Consider the following 25,261-nt stretch of genomic DNA (forward strand, 5'->3'; position numbering starts at 1 on the left):
AAACAAAAAAAATTATTTGAAAAGATATATGCACCTCTATATTCATTGCAACATTATTCACAGTAGCTCAGATATGGAAACAAAGTGTCTGTCAGTGAATGAATGGATAAAGATGTCACACACACACACACACACACACACACACACACACACACACTGGAATACTACTCAGCCATAAAAAAGAATAAAATCTTGTATTTGTAACAACATGGATGGACTTTGAGGGTATTATGCTTAAGTGAAATAAGTCAGATGAAGAAAAACAAATGCCATATGATTTCATCTTGGCAGGGTATCACCTCCAAAGGTAGCATCTCAGCTATGCCTTCAAGAAGCCATTGTATCACTCCATCAGGCCAGCAATTTCTGCGATGTGTGGTAAGTGATAATAACATGTATCCAATTGTTTTGTTCCCATAGTCATCTTCCTAACAGGCTCCTGTGGTCCAATGAGATGTATGAGAATTTCTTGTGTGGAACAAACATTCCGTAAGCCCTCAGAGAGTGGTGCTATGAGGCTCTGAAGGCGAGAAAAACAAGTCCATATCCAAAATATGTGTCAATTCCAGTCAAGTTAAATTGCTGCCCCTTCCAGAATGAAAAGGGCCCACTGGCTGGTTGGTCTTCTCAAAGGGTGGTGTCATACTGGGCACGTGCCATTTATTTCTTTTGCTGACACACAGGACATTGGGCTGTGAGAGTAGCTAATTCAGTCTTGGTGGGAATCCATGTTTTCGGTATATTCAATGCCTCCTCCCCTGCCCCTGAGTCTACTCCATTAATGACTCCATTGCAACAGCATCTGAAAGCTAAAGAAAGGGCCTGGCTGATGTCTGACAAGGCCATTGTGTCTGGAAGGTGGTTTAATGCTCATTTCCTGGTATGTGCTATATGGTGGGTGTCATTGCACAAGACAAAGGCCTTCAAATTTCATCCTAACTTTCATAACTGCATTCACATGCCTTTTCCTCAGACCTTCTTGTCCCTGATTTTCCAGCTAAACCATTCATCTCTGTCCCTGCCTGACTAACTAAACTATTCGCTTTGCCTATGGGCACCTATATTTCCTTTCCTTGGCAACTTTTCTCTTCATGCAAAGTGGAGGGCCAGCTGCATCCCTGCCCTGTCCTGTAGCTCTGCCCACTGGGAAGTTTCTTCTCTCTGTCCTTTCAGAGCCACCCTTACATGGTGACCTGCGGCCTGTTTTCCAGTTGCCCTCAGATGCTGAGCCAACTCATTTATAAATCAAGTTCATCCTTTTTCTCCCTTTGTGTCTGATACTCAAGACCCCTATATGTGGCTCATCTGTGGCTGTTGATGGTGAGGTACTGCCACCATAATGGTGGATGTTATGGAATCTGATCGCTGATCTTGCTTGTTTCCTCTAGACTTGCCTCAGCCTAATGGTGGGCCTTCCATGACTTCTATGCCTGCTTGACATCATGACTTGGTAGATCTAACAGAAACTAGTTGACGATGGCCATCTCTGGCTTCAAGTTCAGGGATTCTATCTCTGCCAGTGCTGTTTTTTGAGAATTTCTAATTCTTTGCTGCAATGTTGTGGCCCTCCTCCAGAGACCTGTGGATCTATGTTGTGATTCTTCCATTAGGTTGTGATTTTCATATTTATTTGCAAGAAATCTTTATAGATTCTGTATGTAAAGTTTTTTTTTTTTTTTTAAGTAAAGATGAATTGCAAATACCTTCTCCCATTCAATGGATTGCTTTTTCTACTCTCTTCTTAGTCTTTTAAATCCATAATTCTTCTGGGATTGTTTGTTGTATATGATATAACATAGAAGTCAAGACATTTTTTTTCAGATAGATATCGAATTGACTCAGTGCCATTCACTGAGGAAACAACCCTTTTCTCAACAATACCTTTGTCAAAAATTGACCACATATGTGTGAACCTATTTCTGAACCCAGTGGATAGAATATCTGTTGTGTTACATTGGTCTATTTGTTTATGCTTGCACCACAACACCCTATGTCAAGTACTAGAGATTTATGATAAATTTTGACATTTAAAACTGTAAGTCTTTCAACTTTGTTGCTTTCTTCAAGATGGTGTATGTTGTTCTTAGTTCTTTGCATTTTCATAGAAATTTTACAATTAGCTTGTTAATTTCTATTTTTTAAGTTTATTTATTTATTTAGAGAGATAACAATTGTGAGCAGGGGAGGGGCAGAGAGAGAGGGAGAGAGAATCCTAAGCAGGCTCCGTCCTGTGAACGCAGAGCTCCATGCGGGGCTCCATCTCACAAACCATGACATCATGACCTGAGCCGTGACCAAGAGTTGGATGTTTAACCCACTGGGCCACTCAGGTGCCCCTTAACTTGTTACTTTCTAAAAAAAAAAAAATTACTCCTGGGACTTTGAGATTTCATTGAATCTAATAGATAAATTTGGGGAGAATTGAAATCTTCCAACACTGAGTTTTTAATTCCATGCACATCTTCTATTTCTCTGTTTAGTTCTTTAGTTTTCTTTAAATGTTGTTTTGTGTAAGTTTTATGCATCTTTTTTTAGATTTATCCCTAAGTATTTTATATTTCTATGCATTATAAATGGTTTTATTTTTTAACTTTTTTTCTAATTAATTTCTTTTTTTATTTGAGGGAGAGGTAGAGAGTGGGGGAGAAGGGAAGAGGGAGAAAGAATCTTAAGCAGGCTACACGCTCAGCACAGAGCCTGATGTGGGGCTTGATCCCACGACCCTGGATCATGACCTGAGCTGAGACACTCAACCAACTGAGCCCCCAGACCCCCCCTCTAATTTTTTATTGATGGTTTATAGAAGCTCAAATAATTTGTAATGACTTCATTAAATTTGCTTTCTTATTTTGATATTTTATCTGTAGATTCATTTGGATTTTCCTTAAATAAAAGGATGTCTCTGAAAATAATAATTTAATTTTTTTTCTTTTTCAATCATCATACTGTTGTTTTTTTTTCTGAATCATCCTTAATTCAAACTTCTACTCCTTGGTTCCTTTCCACAAGTCTGTGGTGTTCTTCCTAGTTAAAAGAAATCCACAGGAATACCTATTATGAATATTCCATAGAAATGGAACCTATAAATAATTTCCATAGGCTCAGGGATTCATAACTTTCATTGATTTTTGTATTTTATTTTTTGAGGGGAGTGCACTCAGAATAGATCTATTGCTGAACCTGCATTTTTTAATTTGTTACATGTCTTCTTGTAACTTGCATTGAGAATTTATGACTGGAAAATAAGCTGGAAAACTGTAGAACCCACTGTTTATTGGACAGATTTTAGGAATTCACAGTTTTCTAATTTGTTGTACTCTTCTTTGAAATCTGAAAGATCAATGGATGTGACTTCTAAACATACTTCCAGCCCTGAGTCTATCATTAAAGTTATCTAATTGTTGTTTTTCTCAATCATTGTTTTGAATGAAATTTCAGCCATATGTTTTCATCAAAGGGAATGCCATTTCAAATTAGACTCTGAGTTTCTAAATGGAAGCATTTCTCAAATATGTAACCAAAAATTTCTCCCAAGTAAACATACAGATCTTTTAAAGATATTTTAATAAAGTCAAAACCACAGATATGAAAATGTGGTGTTGAAAGGTATTTGGTGCATTGATAAAGTTCCCTCGAGGACTGTGGATGTTTAAAGCAACAGTTTGATTGAATAGAACAATAAATGCAGGGCTGAGTGTATTTTTTCTCTTTCTTTCTCATCTACTAGAAAAATATAGATAATAGAGCTCATTTATTTCCTTAACATTTCAGAGCTCCGCAGATGGGAAAACACAACCCAGTGGAAATTATTTCTGGCAACCTTGAGAAGATATGTTAGCATTTTGTGGCATTTCTTTCAGTGACATGTAAAGCATGGCTTTCCCTCATTGCAGTGTCACAGTGAAGTGTCACAATAAAGCCAAAATAGTGTGCCCTCAGGGAAAACTAGGGAAAGGGACCATTTTCCATGCACACACAAAGGGTAATATTTGTTATAAAGCCTTTCATTTTAGCTCCAAATGCTGCCTGGGCCATGGCTACTTTGCAATGGAGAAATGCACAGAATGTGAGATTTAAAGCAAATGTTATGTATAAATCTCGTGTAATTTATGTAAATATAAATAATATGTAAAAAATTAGAATGCATTTACGGACATACAAGCATGCATAAATCTATGCAGTATGCTAGGGAGAGGGTTTGTGATGTCGCATTGTGACAGCATCAGTCTCATGTTGATGGAGTTCAAGGAGCACTGAGCCGGGAGTCAGAACAGTCCTATCTTAACCTATTTTAGTCAGTAACAGCACAGATGTTATCTTCTCTATCCACCACATGTGATATAGAAATTATTATCCCTATTCGAGGGATAAGGGATTTGATGTTCCAAAAAGTACAATTATTTTTTCCAGGTTACACAGATAATATTCTTTGAGGAACTTCCTACACACTATCAAACACAATCATTTATTTTAAGCTAAATTTGTACTTTCAGTAAAACCTTACATAGCCCCTTCATCCTTGCACAGTTAGTATTTGGACCTAAACACTGAACTTGAGTTTTATTACCATTAAATGTCATCTCATTAGGTTCACCCTACAACCCCAGACTATGGACACTTTGGGGATTTTAATTACATTTTGCAACATGATTTTCATTGCTGCAACTCAGTACTATCTCCAGATCTGACGAGCGTCCTACATACCTGCACCTAAATCATTGGGCAAAGCCCTGTGATAGCTTCCTTCCAGTTAGAGACGTGGCTGGTTGACTCAGGTATAACTTCACCCAGTTGCCAAATGCATATGGAAATTAGCAACTTCATTGTTTTAATCTGGCAACACATAGGAGAAAACATGAGCTTTGGGGTCCAGCAGCCTGGGATTCAAATATCAGCCACACCATTGACCAGATACGTGATTTTGAGAACGATACTTGTCTTTATAAGTCAATTTGGATAACAGTGTTAATGACACAAAGTTTGTAAGGATTGTCCAAGTAATAGATGGTCAGCCTCATTCGTCAACCATCAAAGCAAGAAATGACAGTTTCCTCATCAACCAGTTAGTAAACCAGCCCTGCCACCCAGGTCTTACTGATCAGTGTTTCCTGCCACTGACAAATCTTTGTTTTGATAAACTTTCTTGGCCTTTTCCCTGGCACAGATGGTATGCTTAAAGTGGTTTTTAGAATCCGCTTTCTTTCCCTGCTTTAATACCTGAATGACATTTGCCAGGAGCCTCTCTCATTTTCTACGCATCTTCCTGGTTTGAGATAATAGTTTAGTGGTCTGGTATGTTTTCTGAGCATCTTTAATGGAAGTTCACTGGACTCAGGACACTTTAACTCGTTTGGGGAAGTTCTTGAACTCTCCTCACATACCTAGGAAATGTACCCATTTTGATAAGTTTCTCTGTCCCCCTTCCTTCCCAGGTCAGTCTCCTTGACGAAGAAAACTCGTGGAAGGCTAGTTCTGCTTCTTTTTGCACATTCCCATTACCTCCCCACGTTGTAGACTTTTCCTCGAGAAACCAGCAGATTTAGGCCGTGTAGGTTTCCACTTTCTGCAGTCTCCATATGAATGCTATATATCCACCACCATATAAAGGCAGGTTTTAGCTACTGTAGTCATCTGATTATATTCTCTCTTGTTCCATCTTCTGTACAGGGTCGCTTTAAATTTGGGCTCATCAGAGAGATTTTGCAAAGGGAAATTAGTTTATTTGGGAAGGTCACTGTTCTCTTCTGGAGGATAATTTTCAATTATCCGCTTTTTAATCTTTTTTTTTTTTTGAAAGATTTCTAACCCTCTCGGATTATCTCTCTTTCTATATTCCTTTTTTCCTGGAAGGAATAGCCTTTTTTACTTCCCTCTGAAGTTTTTTAAATCTACCGTTCTGAGTTCAAGAATTCACGTATAGCTGTAATCACATAATTTTTGTGAACGGGGCCACTGTCTTTGCATTGATGTTCCTAAGAGAACAATTTAAGTCCTTTATCTACTTGATAATATTACTGAGTATTCAGTAATTTTTTCGTGATGGAGTAAGTAATATCTTATTGCTCTAAGATTCTCTGTTCTGGATCTTTGCTTCTAAAGCTTTGTGCTTTTCTTCAAAGAGCATTTAATAAATATCTCTCACAGACTCACTGTGGGCTAAACCCTCTGGTCTTCCTGGATCTTGCCAAGAGAATGTTTGTCTTAACTTCAGCACATAGAGTGATCTGCATTAATTCTGAGTGAGCTATAGGTAGGAAATCTGTTTTGAAAGGGCCGCCCTCAGGAGCATTTCCAAATGAAATCATACGAGGACAAGAATAGGGATAAACTGTTGTCCATTTTTGTGAAATCCAATCTTACGTCTCCTCCTTTTATTTGTTTGTTCTGTGTGCCAAATGGGTGAGAATCAAAAGGCAGAATGCCACGTAGCATCTTTCCACCTTTTTTTATTTTTTTATTTTTTTATTTGTGACTGGAGATGGGCTGACAGAGTGTTCCTAGCTTACCCCTCCCTTTATGCTTTTTCCTTTCAGGTCAAAGCTCAGGATGTGGCATCTCAAGTTTGGTGCACAACTGTGGGAGAGATAAGCAGTTTGGGTAGCAAACAACTATTCGAAAAACCTTGTGGTTTATCCATACTGGACACGTTTTGTGTGTGTGTGTCTGGTGGTATATTTTTCACATTAGCTGTTTCTTAGGATTAGCAAACCAGTACAAATCTTGTTTCATCCCTCCCTGGGTATTTAATGTAGTGCCAAGCAAAGCACAGATTAACATATGCTTACTCAGGATTAAGGATGATTTTTTTTTTTTTTTTAAAAACTCTTCTGATAGGCAGTAAAATAGAATCCACACAGTTCAGTAGAGTCAACGGATGGGCTGTTTTCATTAGTGCCAACAACTAACCCTAAACCTTTGGTCCCAGGTGTCCACAGGCTTTGGGTTGCACTTCATGGAAATCAGATGGCAAGTAGCAGTAAAGTCTTTTCTCCATGTTCTTAATTTGCCTCAATCACTACAGTGCTGCGTACGATTGTTCCATGGCGAAGAAGAGGAGAGCGGCAGAGCAGGCTTTGGGCGTCCCAGTCAACAAGAGAAAATCCCTGCTAATGAAGCCCCGACACTACAGCCCGAACGTGGACTGCAGAGAAGAATGTGACGACAGGACCGAGGCGGAGGAGGAAGATGGCCTCCCGGAAGCCAGCGATCACACCGCCTCAGGTAGCGAGCAGGGGTGGCCCAAACTTTGTCTACTCCCTGGCACCAAAGACCCAGTCTTCACTTGTGTAGAACATAGTCTGTGTGGCTGTGAAGGCAGATCCCCGTTTGGAAGCAAAAGCAAACCTTGCTTTCACTCAGCGTCCATTTACTGAGAGCCGATGTTTTTCAGTCGGTAACTGTGGAGAGTCTAAATACAAGCCACGGAGAGTCCTTGCCCCGAGTCCATTTTCAAAAGTATAGAATTGGACTGTGCCTCTTTTTGAAGAAAATAAAAGATACTAAACCTTAAAGAGAACCTCGACTCCCTAATAGGACGGATGTCTATCCCTGAAAGAACCCTTAAAAATAAAAGGGCAGACATATTTAAGCTTAAGGTATCTAAGATAGGACATACAGAAATAAAGCATTTACTTCTTTTGTTTTATAAACATGCAGAGTATTATTTAGCAACTCCCCCCCCCCCAAATATATTTGGTAATAACACAGACTAATTCCGGTGGGCTGTGACCTTAATATTTTTACCATTCTAAAAATAAGTACTTACAGCAATGGACTTAGCAGAAGGGACCTAAAGTTGGCTGTCCAGGGTCTCCTTCAGTGGGAAAATGATACATTATAGAAAATGTATCACTGTGCCCATTAGTTCAGAAATAAATAATTTTCATTTATCTTTAGGCATGCATTATATTTCGTGAATTTGACTCTTCACTCACTCATGACATGCTGTTTGCATCCTAAGTGATATGTAGTTACTATTTTGAAATTTTGGGATGTGTTTCTCCCCAGTTCACAGTTGCTTCTATTCGGCCCATGGCACTCACAGCACCTCCAGGAGTTGGACCGCCACCAACCACTTTATGCATGAGGCTGAAATCGAAGGACACACAACATATCTCAAAAATCTATGAAAAAAAATAAATGGAAATCTAAAGCTTGACTGGTTAGAAAATGAAATGAGGTGTACATCTATTCTACGAAATACGTCTTTTCTGAATGTGACTTTTTAAGGAATCAAAATGCACTCAATAAGATGTTATTTGAAAAGAAGTATGTATTATACAAGCCAAAGGCAGTGAGTTCTTAGATCATAAATATCTGTTATTGAAAGAATCATAGTAATAGCGATAGGTATTACTAGAAAAGATGTAAAAGCGTACTGACTGAATGAACACAAATGTCAGGTCACAACCATCAGATCTTCGGTAATTTGGGCTTGTGAGTAGTTTGAGATTTTGCAGTTAAAACAAAGTTGTATTCTGATTTGACAGTGTTTAAGTATATGTCCTGGCTTTTCTGTAGTCAGCATATGGCTTACAGCCTCATCGGTCATCTGTAAATTACAATCATCCTTGACTCTTTGTTTCCTTGAGCTGGTCAGTTTTTCGTTGATTTGTGAAAATTGCGGGGTGAATCCGGTATTAGGGAAAGTCCTTGAATCGATGTGGTTAGACTTGAGGCATAATTCATCTAGTTGACATTAATTCACCGACTATTTTTTTTAAATGGGCATCTTTTACACCAACCCATTCTTGTAAGTACCATGAGGACAGGACTGTTCTGCCCACTGACTTCCTGCCTTTCACGTTAGTCACGTGATCATCATAGATGCGTAATACCAACCAAGAAGGTGTACTGTCAGAATGTTCTCAGTGAAACATTCAGTTACAAGCATTGATGGACATCTATTTGCAGGTTCCCAAATGTTACCTATTTTTATATTTAGCACTCGAAGCATTACTAGTAATGAATATGCTGAAATTATAGTGGTGGTAGCCATTATTTTTGCATTCTTAATATATTCCAGGCACATAAATTACATCACTTAATCTACCCAACAATGACATGAGGTACGCATGATTATGGTCATGATTTTACAGATGAGATCACTGAAGACCAAAGAGATTTAATGCTTAAGGTAATGCAGCTCATAGGTGTTGAAAAGAAGATAATTAGGACACAACTGAAGGATAAGCAAAATAATTACTTCCCAGCTAACCATGCTCCATAATCCAATTCTCCCATGCTCTGACTACCTCCAGAAAGTAGACAGGGCAGCATTTTACAACATCAAATCACAAAGTCACATTTCCAGAAATGACAGGTCACAGATGCTCCTATCCTGGCTGAAAGAGCAAAACTCTCTGTTGGCTTCAGTCTATGAGCCCGTCACCCCCTCTCGCCAGAAGGAAAGAGAGCTGAGTTAGGGCGCAAGTCAACATCGGGGCTTTCCACCTGTCCTCTCCTTTACTCCGGGTACCCTAAGGTCTTTACCTGTCCAGGGGTGTGCCCAATTGTGTCTTCAGCAGGCAGTTCAGACGACAGAGAGAGGGAGCAGGGCTCAGGAAGGCTAAGGTCCTAAGCTTGAATTCATTTAATGGCACAACTGCATCTCCTACCCTCAACTGGCTATCTCTCAAAGAGCTGCAGGTGGACATTAGTGGTGATAGAAGAGATTGTGGAAAACCCATACAGATGCAGCTTCTTCACTGGGGCAAAGGGAAGACAAGTTTGCAAAGTACTACCAGGAGGTAGGTAGGGCAAGCGCGTGCTTCCCCAGTGCAGACGAGGAAAGGAAGGTCACCTGGAAGTGACATTAGCCAAATGTGTGGAGTCCCTCCTCAGTTTTTTTTTATTTAATTTTTTAATGTTTATTTATTCTTGAGAGATAGAGACAGAGCACAAGCAGGGGAGAGGCAGAGAGAAAGGGAGACACAGAACGGGAAGCAGGCTCCAGGCTCTGAGCTGTCAGCACAGAGCCCGACGCAGGACTCGAACCCCCGGATTGCGAGATCATAACCTGAGCTGAAGTCTGACGCGTAACCGACTGAGCCACCCAGGCGCCCCCCTCTCCTCAGTTTCTAAGCACGCACTGGTGACTCAGGGAAATCTGTCACAACTGTAAGAGCTCTAGGGGCTGGGATGATCGTTTTAACACATCTTACCTCTCAAAAAATTGCAAATAATGAATAAACCACCCCGATTTTAGAACTTTGAAGGATAAATTCATTTTTCTAGGGCTTTTGTTCCCAGCAGAATTTACATATGCAAGAGACCTGGAAAACTAATTTGTCTATAGAAGCAACGTTGATAGTTCCAGAAACAGAACTAAAATCCAATTATAATAAAATCCACTTATATTAAAGGAGTCAAACTCCAAACTTGTGATTTTCAGATGACTTTTTAAAATTGTTTTGATGTAGAACAGCGGACACGTAATGTGAGAATCTATTAACATAGACTTTCTAGGATGACCAGACGTCTCAGAGTAGAGACTTTGATTTAAAGCAAATAAACAAATGTGAACTTTTACATATTGGGCAAAAACATTTATTTTTTTTTACCCCAAGTTGCAGAAGGTGTCCTCCAAGCTCCGTCCCCTCCTCCCTACTCCACACTTTGAAATGCTCTCAGGGGGAGGGAGGGGTGTCCTAGGTAATCACCCAAGGCTCTGACCGCCCCCAGGAATGTACCCTAGGAATTTTCTGACCTGTGCTGCTGTGGTGCTGAGAAGGCCGAGGTGTGGTTCCTTGTTAATTTTTGTCGTGTGGTTGTTGTTGATTCATCTTTACATATTTTATTTATAATTTTATAATTCAGGAGCCATTCTTCCTTACTGCAAGTCAGCTGACAATCATGTTTTAGTATCTTCCTATAAATTCACTCTTGGAAGCATCCAAACTTGGGAAAACTTGGCTATTAGTATGCTGAACAGTTTCTCCTAAGGGTCGCTGTGTTTTGCAAGCATCACCCGTGGCGTATGCACTTCCTGGGCTGTGGGATGTGTCGCAGAGGGATGGGCATGGAGTTGGGAAGCATGTGGCTCTGGGTCTGGGTCTGGAAGCCCCCACACCACACCCCTGCCGCCACTGGTTAGCCGTGTAATCTTGAGCAAGTCCGTAGCTCCTGAGAAATAGTTTCCCTTCTGCGAAATGGAATAGACCTTTCTCGTCCTTGTTGTAAAGATTAAATGCAATAAAGCACCGAACACCATGCCAGGAACATCAGTTTATTGTCCTAGGATGTCATTGGATCATCCTCATTTACAAGAACAGGACTCAGAACGCAGAAAGGCGCTGCCGGGCCAGCAGTCTGGCCCCAGTCTCTGGACCTCAAACGTATAGCGGTTTTCCATCCGCATTGTGCATTGTGCATTGAAACTCCAGTTTCTTTTTTTTTTTTTTTAATTTTTTAAAAATATTTTTATTATTTTTGAGATAGAGAGACAGGGCATGAGCAGGGGAGGGGCACACAGAATCCAAAGCAGGCTCCAGGCTCTGAGCCATCAGCACGGAGCCCAACGCAGGGCTCGAACTCACGAACCGTGAGATCATGACCCGGGCGGAAGTCGGACGCTTAACCGACTGAGCCACCCGGCGCCCCTTGAAATCCAGTTTCCGAAGGCAGCTGGTGGGAAGTTCCACGGTACGTGTGGTGTCGGTGAGGACCTGGCTGAGTTCCCTTCACACTGGACCGTGTGCCCTTTCTCAGACGTCGGATTCACTACTTATTATCTTTTTTAAATTGTTGTTTAAAGTTTATTTATTTTGAGAGAGACGGAGCACATGTGGGGGAGGAACAGAGAGAGAGGGAGAGAGAGAGAATCCCAAGCAGGCTCCGCAGTGCAGAGCCCAGTGTGTGACTCGAACTTAGGATCTGTGAGATCATGACCCAAGTTGAAATCCAGAGTCGGTGACTTGACCAACTGAGCCACCCAGGTGCCCAGATTGACCACTTATCCTAAACAAAAACCAGGGGCACCTGGGTGGCTCAGTCAGTTGAGCGGCCGACTTCAGCTCAGGTCATGATCTCGCAGTTCGTGGGTTCGAGCCCCATGTTGGGCTCTGTGCTGACAGCTCAGAGCCTGGAGAGGGCTTCGGATTCTGTGTCTCCCTCTCTCTCTGCCCCTGCCCCCTTTCAAAAGTAAATAAACAAAAACCAGGCCCCACCTCATTTAGGTGGAGGGGTCCGCGTATCCTCTGCCGTGACTGTCTTCTGAAGTTGTATCTGGGGGAAGGGAGAAGAGAGCCACCGTTTACGGGCACCTGTTGTGTGGCACCCTCTTTGCATGCACTCCCGTGGGACCTCCGCAGCGGGCCTCACTATGCGCACGAGGACACAGGCTTCGGAAAGGTGCAGGATGCCTTCGGGGTCTGCACACACGTGAGCACGCGAGCCCACAGTCAAAACCAGGTCAGCTGCTTTTAATGGCAAAGGCACAAGATAAATCACCAGTGGCCCGGTGAAAATAAAAACACACTAACCTAAAAAGGTAGGCAGCCCACTACAAAGCTAAGAGAAGTGAGCAGCCCACCACAGATCTATCAGGCTCAAAAGCTGACTCAACTTTGTTTCGTTTTTGTCTTTTTGTTTTTTCCCTTGTAACAACAGAGAAAGCCAGAGAGGGGTGGGTCCGTGGAAAGTTGGTTTGCAGATTTGCGAACGTCCCCGGAAACCATCGCGTGCCACGCACGTAGGCACCTCTGTCGGCAGGACTCCTCTCTTTCTGAAGAATAATTAATAAATATTTTCTTTTAGCATGTAACAAACAGTTGAACCAAACAATTATGTAAACTGGAAATGACCCAAAATGCTAGCAGTTAGCAGCGGCACAGTGAAACGCATTGTCGTGCACATGTGCGTTTTTGTCGCTCCCGCCTCTCTGGTGATCTGCACTTAATAGGAATATTTTAAACTATGTAGCTAAGCAACAGAGGTAATTGTTGCTTTCTAGAGCTTTTGTTAGCACTCTCACACAGCCCAAATATGCATAATTAGGTATAATGTCTATAAATCATTATTGTACACATGTGGGTAGTTAAGTGGAGTGAGAGAATAGTTCAATGAATTGAGCATATTCACTGAAAATGCTTTTTATTTGTTTTCTGTAGTTCATAATACTTTAAAATTATCATAACCCTTTACACTTTCTCCTAATAGCCAACCGTGACATTGAGAAAAACTTCATTTGCATTTTAGACTATGTTTAATATATTATTTAAACTTGGAATTCCTCTGATATGAATTCAGGAGAGAATAGACCGTCCTATCAAATATTATGTGCTTGTTTTTCCAGCCTCTTTTCTAGGAAGTAAAATGTTAAATTTTTCAGTTTATGTTGAATAGATCCCCACAAAAGGCTGCACCCTATAATCAGCATTATTTAAAGGGGCTAGTGTTGTGACTAAATTCTTCCCTGCATCCAAAAATGCTTTTAGTTACTATGGCAATATTTACTTGATCCTGGCAGTCCAGTGTTGATTTAGGGAGATAATTACCAGAAAGGAAGATGATGGAGATGTATTTTTGAGTGTCCTTGTCAGAGACAATGTTTATAAAAAATTAAATGAGACCAAAAAAGGCACATTGTCTTGGGCGCAGACACTCTCTCCTGCAGCCATCACACAGGATGGCTGCCCTTTTCTTCCCTCCAAAGATGTTTATTAACACAGAATGCACTTCACTTGGTGTCTTTCACAGTCTTTAAGGGGGCTTATTATTTTGCGTTTTCCATCCCCCACTCTGCCTTTAGAGACACAGAGAGGGCCCTGCTTCCTCTCTTTTTTTTTTTTTTTTTTTTTTTTTTTTGTCTTAGTGAATATTAGGGGACCACTGCTGGGCTGTCAGGTGCATTTCACAGCCGGGGCTGGGTTACTGGGGAATCTGCATCTCTGCACCTGAACGGGTGCGTTTGCCCTGGGACCAGCTTGGGTAGGCTGACTGTCGTTATGCATATACATGCACACACACATACAGCTAAACACATACACACATACATGCGACTATACACGCACACACTGTCCCTGCAGCTGGGCCACTGCCAAGAGTGAAGGGGGGACACTAACAACTGGACTAGGACCACAGAGATCCGGTGGACTGTTCTGGATGGAGTGGCACGTGGAGGCCTGTTCTTAGTCACGGGGCTCTTGACGGTCAAGACTCCAGTTGACCCTCTACTGAAAACGATGAGTTCATGTGCCACATACTGCGGCCACTCACCTCTGGTCTCATTGCCTTCTTACACAAATGTGTGCAAATACCAGGCCGGAAAATGTGTTACTAGTTAAGATACACGATCATGCTAATTCTCCCATTTGCTTGTATTTCCCTTGGCACGGAATTTCCGCGTGACAGTTATGAAAGTGAACAGGAAGCCTTGAAAGCTTCAGAACTCTTCGTTACCATCTCTCTGTGGATGTATTTTGCATTTTAGCTAACATTCCACGAAATCTCAAAGTGTGCTTGAGAAACTGTGGAGGTAGAGAACAGAAACCAAATAAGCTTTGAAGATACATTGCCACACCAGCAGAGAAATCTGATGAATGTTTCTGTTATAATGCATAGTACTATGCATATTTGGTTTCCTTCTGGCTGGCTAGGATTTGCAAATAAAGAGGTATAGTAAGGGCGCCTGGGTGGCTCAGTGAGTTAAGCGTCTGACTCTTCGATTTTGGTTCATGTCATGATCTCATGGCCGTGGGATTGAGTACAACATTTGGGCTCCGCACGGAGTGTGGAGCCTGCTTGGGATTCTCTCTCTCTCTCTCTCTCTCTGTCTCTCTTTCTCTCCCTCTCTCTCTCTCTGTCTCTCTCTCTCTCCCTCTGCCCCTCCCCCACTCATCCACACACACTCTCTGTATGAAAAAAAAAAGGAAACAATAATTTCACATTCAGCACTCTGTTATTGTTAAGTATCTATTTCAGTACCCTGGAAACAATTAGCTCTTAATATGCTGAAAATTCTCCTAGCTCACTTCTTTAAATTTAATTCTCAGACTATCAAGGTCTGTTTTGTTTTGTTTTATTTTAAGAAGATACATATTTTTCTCTTCAGTGTTTATAAAATTGATAGAGCTCACATATTCACATATTGTACTTACTCTATGTGTATATCTGTATCAATCAATCTATCATCTATTTGTGCAATTTTCTTAAAATAGTTTTTGCTTTGTTTTGTTTTGTTTTTTGTAAATATTGGCTTTCTTTTTCCATAGAAGAAACCATGATAAAACCTATGGATGAGCACCTTCATTCAACTGCCCAAGAAAACTCCAATGGGAAGGAAGACAGATACGGCTGCTATCGAGAGCTCGTGGTCAAATCTTTAATGCACTTGGGGAAATTTGAAAACAATGTGTCTGTTCAGACCGTGAGTGAGAATTTAAATGGCAGTGGCCTCCAGTGTGTCCAAGCAGAGAGTGATGAAGCGGACGAGCACTTCGTGGTTCATTCTGATGACGGAAAAGAAAAAATCAATGATCCCCAGCTTCGGTTCTGCCCTTCAGATGACAGCGAGAGTAACTCTGAAAGTGCGGAGAACGGTTGGGACAGTGGCTCCAACCTCTCAGAAGAAACCAAACCGCACAGGGTCCCAAAGTATATCTTGGTGGATGATAGAAAAGACCTACTGGGAGCTCCTGAAATCAAAACCGAAGGTGACAAGTTTATCTCTTGTGAAAACACGTGTGACCCCGAAACGGAAAGGAGAGACCCACAGAACACTCGCGTGGAGCCACTAGATGGCACAGGCCAGCCCTCGTGCGCGGGGGTGGAGGAAGATGGTAACGGGAGCCTGGCAGCCATGAGAGAAGAGTCCCTTGACCTGGAGAAAGCGAAGGGGAGCTTGAGTGTGCTGGAGCAGGCGATTGCTCTGCAGGCTGAGCGAGGTTGTGTTTTCCATAACACCTACAAGGAGTTGGACAGGTTTCTCTTGGAGCACCTGGCTGGGGAAAGGAGGCTGACCAAAGTTATTGACATGGGTGGAAGACAAATCTTGAACAGTAAACGTAAGACACATTTTTTTTTTTTTTTTTTTGCATTTCTTTTAGGAATAAAATGGCTTTAAGGGTTGGGAAAAAAAAATTAGTGAGATTTGACGACCACGTCCAGGTAGCTTTTGACAACTTGATGCAATTTAAAAAACCAATATATATTACAAAATAAACGATTTCTTTCTTTTTGTTTTTTTTTTCTGCTTTGCTCTCTAGATTATTGTCAGACCAAACTGGGTCCGTTTTGCAGTGTTCTTGCACGCAAAAAAAGGACCATTGCCCCTATTTCTTTTAATATGACTGCTTCTTAAAAATAGATCGTATTCCTCATGCAGTACTTGATTGGGCATGTTAGAAGTGCATTAGTACTTACTGGGTTTTAAATCCTTTTATTGATCAAATCAATTCCAGAAATTTGATTTTTCTTTCCCAGCCTCTTTTTGGGGTCATCTGACTGCTTTGGAGCTTCAGGAACTGGCAAGTCAGCCAGGTTGATCCTTCTTGGATGAAACTGGATGTTGATGCTGTTTTAAGCCTGTGCTTTTACCAGGGCTCTAACTCAGGGCCCCAAATATCTGGGCCAGACATGAATGAGAGGATAGATGTGCTTGGACTTTAAAATTGTCCCTCAACTTTAGGGAAAGTGTGTCCCCTGTCCCATAAAGATACTCCTCCCCCACCCTAAGTCTTGCACCAGATGGGCCTGGTGATAATTCTCAAATGGTGGTTCTCAAGGGCCTAGAAAGCTTGTTTCAAATGGGTATTTCCCAGATCCCATCAGACCTACTGCTCCAGAACGTGCATTTTTAAGCACATTTTTCAGATGATTCTTGGGTGCCCTAAAGTCTGAGAACCATAGAATTAGGGGAGGCATATCTTAGAGAAAATCAAGCTCATGGCCCCGGGGAGCTTACAAGAAAAATGTCTTAGTTTAGATGATCTTCTTGCTGAGATCTATGCGGAAATGAATTGCATAGTTTGTCCTTTTAAGTCGATATTAGTACTCACGTGCAATCTTGTCAGTTATTGTCTTGCAGCTCAGAGCTGAGAAAATTAAAAAAGAATAAAATAATGTCATGTAGTGAGGAGCAAGATAACAATGCTATGCAAGCATCCTGCCAGCGTCGGGAGCAGGATGGACTATTAATGAGCAGTGCGTGTAGTTTGGGACAGGACCTACTAAATACTTAGCTCTGTGCGCTCCACTGGTATGCAACTTGTTGAACTTACTTGTGCACGTGCTTGTTGTTGTTTTTTCTTCTTATGAACTACAAAATCAGGAGAAAAAAAAGATACAATTGACTTCAGATTCCAAAAAGTCATTATTTGTGAGATACTACATTTCGTTCATTCTAAGATACACCGTTTTCCCATTTAACATCTCTGAAATCAGAAGGGTATGCCATAATTTAACTTCTAGTTGTTGTTTTTTTCTTACTAGCACACAAAATGAGGTTGCATCTTACAATTGATGATATCTTCCAGCCCGTGACATTCAGTGTTTGGAGACACTTTAATTACTTGTGCCATAGCTTAAAATATTTGGTCATTTCTATAGAACTTAAACATTTTGTTTGTCTGTTTTCAAAAAGACAACAAGGCCACAGAATCTGTGTTTGTGAACGCGGGTCATGTAAGACTTAGGGAATCGCTCACGAGGGCTGGGTGACTCAACAGCGTAACCAGGCGTGCCTTGGTGCCATGGTCCCGCCTCGCGGTGTTAGAAGCCTGTGCAACCAGATCTAGACCAGACCCGTACGAAACAGAGACAAAGAGAGGTAAAGCTCACAACGCACGAGAACCACAGGCTTCGTCTAGAGGGTGCCTGCAGCGTCCAAGGTAGGCATTCATTTCCCTGATCCGTGTTCCAGGCGTGGGAGCCAGTGGCTTAAGAGGCGCCTCTTTGCTGTGCAGTCCGCACTCCGAGGTCAGTACTCACGCCAAGGGCCATTCCAGCTCTCCACGAGACTGTCCTAACTTCCCATCCGCCTTGGGCGTGCAGCCCCACTTGTTAAGGGAGGGAGCGCTAGCATCTTAAAATATCGTTTCACTCCAGCCTTCAGATGAGCCAGGAATCCCAAACTAATAAAAGTTGGTCTCGTTGACTCAGCATTTAGCGAGGCTGGGGGTCGCAGCGGATAGAATTTATCGGACAGCCTCAGACGCTGGCAGAGCCATAGGAACAATCGCATGAGTATATCGGGCGTGAATAAGACTGTCCCAGGCAAACGGGGATGGGAGGTCACCGGGGGATGAGGTCACCCTCATGAAGATGCATCCGGCAAAGAAGATCAAAGGAAAAGAGCCAGGCCTGAGAGTCACCTGAGAGCGGCTCCGTCTTCTTATCATGCAAACAGGTTCTGCCCCACAGAGCGTTCCATGGCATCCGTTTCACCCAGCGGAGGAGGCTTCCAGGCAGACGCGCCTGATGGACTGTCAGCGGACCACACCTGGTCAGGTGCCAGCCCTGCCTTATCTCCCACACCCTCTCTGGCTGCCTATAGACAAGTAACGTGGCGAGGAGAGGAAACGAGAGGCGCCAGACCTTTCAATGTGGTTTAGAAATGTGGCCTCACCTGGACGGGATCCAAGGGAGGGAGGGCATCAAAACCCACACGGCTTCTCCTTTGCTCTAATTCCCTCTCGTCAACCCTCCTCATGTCACCTGAGTCGAACCTCGAGGATTTTTGATTCTCGGTCTACAGATACGATAGGCCTGAATCGACTCCAGAGTTGGCAGCCTTGGGGGATTTACGTACCCATAAAACCACAGAGCAAGTCAGAACTCTTAACGTGCCTCTTGGTGTCTTGCAAAAGACAGAGAACAGTCGGACACCCTGGCATTTAAAGCCTGTGCCTCCTTAAACGTAAACGCCCACGAGAGGCCTCCCTGTCTTCGGGCTGTTCATTTCTCACTTGCAATTTCCAGCTTTCTCTCTGCCCACCGTCCTTCCCCGGCAATGCGTGCGGAACTTGAAGGGTCCTTGGCCCCTCCCGCTTTGCTGGAAGCCTGCCCCCAAATAATTGCATTACATACAACCTGCTGTGCCCATCTGCCCAGGACCGTTAATAATCCAACAACTGGGGTGGCGTGGTATCACACAGGCACGTCTGCTCGTCGCAGCAGCCTCCCCCTCCCCGCCCCCCCCCCCACCGGAGACGGCTGTCGCATCCCGCGACATCACTCTGCCGTCGGTGCGGCGCTTGGGGCGGGAGCATATGGGCCCCCTCCTCCAGTGCCCGCGGCCTTCGGGCGGCAGGATCTCGCAGATTATTTGCTGTGGCTCCCAGCATCAAGTGGGTTCACTTTCTGTGACCCTCGGCGTGCCGAGAGGCTGGCGAGCCAGCCGGGGCTGTGCACTAGCCCTGTCTCTGGGTCTCCCGGGCCTGCGCTGATTCTGGTTCCTCTGTCAGCACCGGGAGTGCCCGTGATTGGTCTTACCGTTCCGTTCCCGAGCTACGGGGTGGCCTGGGCTCTAAACACATTTCTGTTTTCAGTCTACGTAACGTCGGAGGCACGACTACGAAAATGTCTCCAGAAGGCCTCTTATGTGTCAGTTCCAATCCCACCGCTATTCGTGCGAATCCTCGTTTATTGCACATATTTTATTTGTATTTGTACTCCTATCATGCTATATGTTTATTTTACACAGCCCTTTATCTAACCCACCCTCAGCACGGCTCGATTCCCGCCCTCGCCCTCTAGGCCGCAGCCCCCTGGTGGCCTGACAGGTGGTGGCGCAAGGCATCCCTGCGGTCCCCTCTTCTACCCCGATGCTCCCGGCACTGCAGACCTCTCGAGGCCTCCTCCAGTCCGTACTTCCGTTCCCCCTAGAATGTTTCCTGGCCGGCCCACCTTCCTGTTGCCTCAGGTTTCAGTTCCTGCATTCAGAGTGAATTAAGTAAAAAAAGCTTCTCCTCAGCTGCTCCGTCCTGATCCAGAGTGACAAACAGTGGGGGTTTGGGGACCTTGGGCCTCGGCGCCAGTGCTGATTGGTGGGGCATGGCACCAGACGGCCTTCTTGACTCCTGCCTAACTCTGGTCAGAGCAGGCTCCGCCCCAGGTAGGACTGGAACCTTAGGGCAACGTGAGGGCAGGGGCCCACAGGGCGGAGACCAGAGCAGCCCTTCTAGACATGGTGGCTTCTCAGTTTTCTAACTTTGAATCTGGCTTTTTTGAAATTCCTTGAATACGACATCATTTGGGTTTGAATAAATTCATTCTTCTTTCTCACTTTCTTTTCTTTTCCTCCCCTGGCGGTGGGGTTCGTTTCTCATCATGAGACTCTAACTACAAGACAACTTCAGACCATCTCCGTTTGTTAACGCTCGCCTGCCCCGTGTCAGCCTTTGCTTAGGAAACCAAGAAAATTGAGAATGTTTTTCATGCTTCCACAGGTCTCAGTTGAGGGTCTGATTCAAGGCAGCGTGAGAAGAATGTTTATGATGTAAACACGGAACGAAGTGAAAATGTCACCCCACAAGGCCACTGTGTTGAATGGGAAGGGAAAGAAGGCGTGTCGAATGAATCTCTTGATTTACTTTCTCTGTAGATTCACCGAGGCCTGAAAAGAGGGAGACCAAGTGCCCCATCCCGGGGTGCGACGGCACGGGACATGTGACGGGACTCTACCCCCACCACCGCAGCCTTTCGGGGTGCCCCCACAAAGTGCGGGTTCCCCTGGAAAGTGAGTACTGCTTATCCCCAAAGCAAGTAGGCCTCTTCCCATATGCGCCTTGGCATCGGGGTGTTACCCTCTTTCTCCTCCAATGTGGACTTAGGGATGCAAATAGAAAGATTCCTCTCTGCCTCACGGTAATTTGCAAGTAACTATATTAACAGAAAACTTGAAGTAAGGGTGCCTGGGTGGCTCAGTCGGTTGAGCCTCAGACTCCAGCTCAGCTCATAATCTCACGGTTCGTGGGTTTATACCTCCCGTCACTCTGTGCTGATGGCTCAGAGCCTGGAGCCTGCTTTGGATTCTGTTTCTCTCTGTCTCTCTCTCTCTGCCCCTCCCTCACACTCTGTCTCTCCCCAAAATAGCTAAACATTAAAAGATTGTCTTTAAAAGAAGAACACTTGGGGCACAGTTAGGCCAATAGAGCAGGAGACAACCGACGTTGAGAAAAGAATTTGTTACCGTTCCTGAGAGAAGGGTGCGGGCCACGCCAGGCAGGGCCACGCAGGGAAGCGCAGGCGTCCTCCAGCGGTGTGGGGGGGGGGGGGGGGAGAGGGGTTACCTGCGGCTTCTGTGGGAAGGGGCAGAGGAAGCAAGCTTAGGACTGGCTAGTTTGAACATTCTCAGTAGGCTCTGGGCTTGGGGGTTGTCCATTAGTGTCTGACACCTGGCAGGGGGAGAGTGCGAGTCTGATAAAGGAGGCGGTTTTGGGTGTGGGCTCACGATGGGTTGCTTTGCCTTCGAAAGCTATTTGAGAGGGCAGCCTCTCCGGGGCGTGCGGGGCCCCAGGTGTCCAAGCATCGGAACACAGAAAGTAAAAGGCACAGTTCATACGCTGTGTGACCGCACAGCCCTTCCTCACCCGCGCGTGTGGCTGTCTTAAGCCCACGAGCGGTCTCAGCCTCGGTGCTGCATCTAAGTGTAAGGGATGCATCCCACCCAGTGTCCACCTGGCCCCCGCTCCCTGTAGAAGCTGGTGTTGGCGGCCGTGGCTCCCCAGGGCGTCCTGCAGGAGCGGAAGGCGCTGAGCAAAAGCGAACATCGGTTGGTCTCACGAGCCACAGCCTCGCTCTGACGCTAGGAGACTGGGGACAGAAAGGGCTGCCTCCTCAGTTTCGAAGTAGCGACGTGCCACGTCCTCTCCTCTCTGAACCCACTTATTGAAACCCCTCTTGGGTCATCCAAGCCACAGTGGTGGGGATGCCTCAGCGTCAGCTCTCTCCAAAGCACGCTTTTGCCAATCACCGAATCTGATCTGCTCAGCACGGGCCTACCAGATCAGCCCTTCACCCGCCTGCTTACCCGGTCGTTCACCCGGCCGTGCTGTTTCACCAGTAGCTGGATGGCGGTGGGGGTGGGCAGTGGGGGGCAATGGACAAGGAATCAAAAGAATACCTCTTAGAAAGTAAAGAAGACTGTATTCAGGTCACACTGTGGGGAAAAGATGGAAGGAACGATTTGACAAGGAAAAGCACATACCCGTAGAAGGAAGTTTATGAGCTTCTCAGGTTAGGGAAAATAGAAGCAGCATAGTCTCGTTTGAGCCTGGTGTTACCCACAACGTGAAGTTTAGAGAAACTAAAACTTGAACAAGCTTGCTGAATTTCATCGTTGAAGTTCTTCAAGGGCTCATTGATTTCAACCCAAACACCTGTGGGAGGGAGCGTGGTGGGTTATATAACCAAGTTCGTGTGAATGCAAAGCTGGGAGGTCAGTCCGTCAGTGGGTTGTGTATTTATGGTGTATTATTCTCTTCTTTTATGTGACATTTTGTGCTTAGTTCTTGCCATGCATGAAAACGTGCTCAAGTGCCCCACCCCGGGATGCACAGGAAGAGGGCATGTGAACAGCAACCGCAACACCCACAGGAGGTAATCGTCATGAGGCGCCAACCTTTTCCCTTACAAAGAGACGTGGCAGAACCTTTCCCCCAAGAAAAGAAGGAACTAACAATGTGTTACCAAAATCGCTGCATCGCTATCAAATATGTTGCCACTTGAAACAGAGAAGTATTCTCGGCACGTGCAGAGTGAATCAAACGAAAAAACACAATTTACTTTCCTAGAAATTTTCATGTAGCAGCCAGTTATGCAAACAAAAATGTTCTATTTGAAGACTAGGGTTATGTATTCATACAGTCACACAAATAGAACGTGTTCTGTTTTGCTCTGGAATCTCACCATGGCTGTTTTTGCATTGAAAGGAGTTGCGTAGGGTTTATCTTGGACTCCAGCCGGTAAGCATTAAAAAGGTACCAAAGAGGGGCGCCCAGGTGGCTCATTGGGTTAAGCGTCCGGCTCTTGGTTTCAGCTCAGGTCATGATCTCACGGTTCCCGAGTTCGAGTCCAGCGTCGGGCTCTGCACTGACAGTGCGGAGCCTGCTTGGGATTCTCTCTCTCCTTTTCTACCCCTCCCTGGCTGTCTCTCTCTCTCTCAAAATAAATAAATAAACTTAAAAAATAAAAAAAGGTACCAAAAGGGCTTCAACGTACTGTGGTTCTCACTATAAACCAGGATGAAGATTCCAGAGGCGTTACATTGAGATAGTCACCCACTTAAAACACATATGTGCATTTACACACAAATGTATTGGGTATATGTAAATGCTTTTGTTGGAAATTCCTACTGTTTTATGTGTACTTTATACCATGTATCGATGATGTGGTCGTGAGAAACCATTTGACTCGTAAGCATATGGCCAGAAAACTTCGTATTCTGTACTTTAAATTTGAACTGATTTAAAATTAAGTCCCTAACATTTTTCTGAAGATCTTAAGATAAACCATGGAATTTTCATGCTAGCTTCTATAGCTGGGCACATTCCAATTGGAGTGAGTGCGTTCTACTTAAAATGTTACGGAGTTTCAGAAGAATTTAGATTTTTCTCCCTTACACAATTTTCTGATTTTAAAACTGAGTTTCTTATTCATCAGTTCTGGGATGTGATTGGGGGGTGGGGGAAATGATGACACAATAGTTTGCAAAACGCTTTTGGGATCCGTTAGGGTGGGAAGGGGGCTAATGTTAATATGACTTCACATTTAACGTATGCCAAGTACGCTCTAAGGTACATGCCAAAGCAAATTACTTCATCTTTTTAACTCAGATCCTCCTTTTTTTTTTTTTTTTAACAGTCTTTCTGGTTGTCCAATTGCTGCAGCCGAAAAATTGGCAATGTCCCAAGACAAAAGTCAGCTTGATTCGCCCAAAAGCGGCCAGTGTCCTGACCAGGTTCACAGGTATGACCCTCCCATGGCGTTCCTAGTAGCACGCCTAGTGGGCGTGCCGTGCTCCCACACGATGCTGCCCATGTCCCCTCGTGTGCCAGTTCCCTATGGCCTGACCTTCGTTCTCAACTACCAGGGTCTGAGAGGCTGGCCCAGTTAATCGTACTGTCACTTAAATGGGCTTAAGTGGCCAGACCCTCCAGAAGTTCACCATGAAATTGATCTGCATGTAAAGGAAACATAATGTGGGTGGATCTAAAGGAAATAAAGTAAGGGCTCCTGGGTGACCCAGTTAAGCGTCAAACTCTTGATTTCTGCACAAGTCACGATCTCACAATTCATGCGATCAAGCCCCGTGTCGGGCTCTGTGCCGATAGCCCGATAGCGTAGAGCCTGCTTGGGATTCTCTCTCTCTCCCTCTGTCCCTCCCCTGCTCTGGTGCATGCGCTCTCTGGCTCTCTTTCTCTCTCCAAAATAAATAAGCTTAAAAAAAGAAATACAGTGTATAACATATATTAATCAAAATTCTCTGTCACGAAGTGCAACCCATCCCCCACTAGTTAGGTAAGCACTCCTGATGATTAACCTTTATGCCTGCAGAAAATGCCTTCATAAATCACTCATACCTACCCAAAGTACGTGATGGTGTATATTCATTCTTCTGTTCCAGCTATACATATAGTTCCTTTAAAACGAAAATTCATTCCATGAGTTGATAACTATTAATGAAACCTCTCCTATTTGCCCCAAGTACTTCATAAGCCCTAGCAGGTTGGAAGACCTTACATATCCCTAAAAAATAAGCTATGTGTGATGGCACAATGAGAAATTGTATGTTTATTAATATACAAATCGTATATGTAGGAAAAGTGATTTCGGGGTTAAAATAGATGACCAGATCTTCATTGTTGTTACTGAGACACTGAAATGCAAAATAGTTATTAGGAGTATTTTCAAGATAGGACTTCCCTTAATATGTGCTCTTATAGATTTAATTAAAAGAGTCAAAAATCCCATGAGTGGAGAACATATGTCAAGCAAAGATCATGAATTACCAAATAGCAATGAAAAATCTTACAACAAAGGGGCGCCTGGGTGGCTCAGTCAGTTAAGTGTCCGACTTCAGATCAGGTCACGATCTCACGGTTTGCGAGTTTGAGCCCCACATGGGGCTCTGTGCTGACAGCCCTGAGCCTGGAACCTGCTTCAGATTGTCTCTGTCTCTCTCTGTCTCTGTCTCTCTCTCTCTCTCTCTCTGACCCTCCCCTTCTCATTCTCTCCCTCTGTCTCTCTCTCTCAAAAATAAATAAATAAACATTTTGAAAAAAGACAAAAACATCTTACAACAAAGTTCTTGGGTAAGAGA

At 43.9% G+C, this 25,261-nt stretch overlaps 1 protein-coding gene across 1 annotated transcript in view; it reads left to right on the forward strand.

The window, feature by feature from the left end:
* The first annotated feature begins 298 nt into the window (after positions 1-298).
* Positions 299-25,261, forward strand: part of ST18 (ST18 C2H2C-type zinc finger transcription factor) — a 73,977-nt gene continuing 49,014 nt past the window's right edge. The window contains exons 1-6 of the mRNA XM_032591892.1: positions 299-378; positions 7,022-7,221; positions 15,213-16,004; positions 20,543-20,677; positions 22,449-22,539; positions 23,803-23,907. Of these exons, the coding sequence (XP_032447783.1) occupies positions 7,041-7,221; positions 15,213-16,004; positions 20,543-20,677; positions 22,449-22,539; positions 23,803-23,907 (1,304 nt within the window). The 5' untranslated portion in view covers positions 299-378; positions 7,022-7,040. The remainder of the gene's footprint in view (positions 379-7,021; positions 7,222-15,212; positions 16,005-20,542; positions 20,678-22,448; positions 22,540-23,802; positions 23,908-25,261) is intronic.

Source organism: Lynx canadensis, chromosome F2 (assembly GCF_007474595.2).
Source record: "Lynx canadensis isolate LIC74 chromosome F2, mLynCan4.pri.v2, whole genome shotgun sequence".
NCBI lineage: Eukaryota > Metazoa > Chordata > Mammalia > Carnivora > Felidae > Lynx > Lynx canadensis.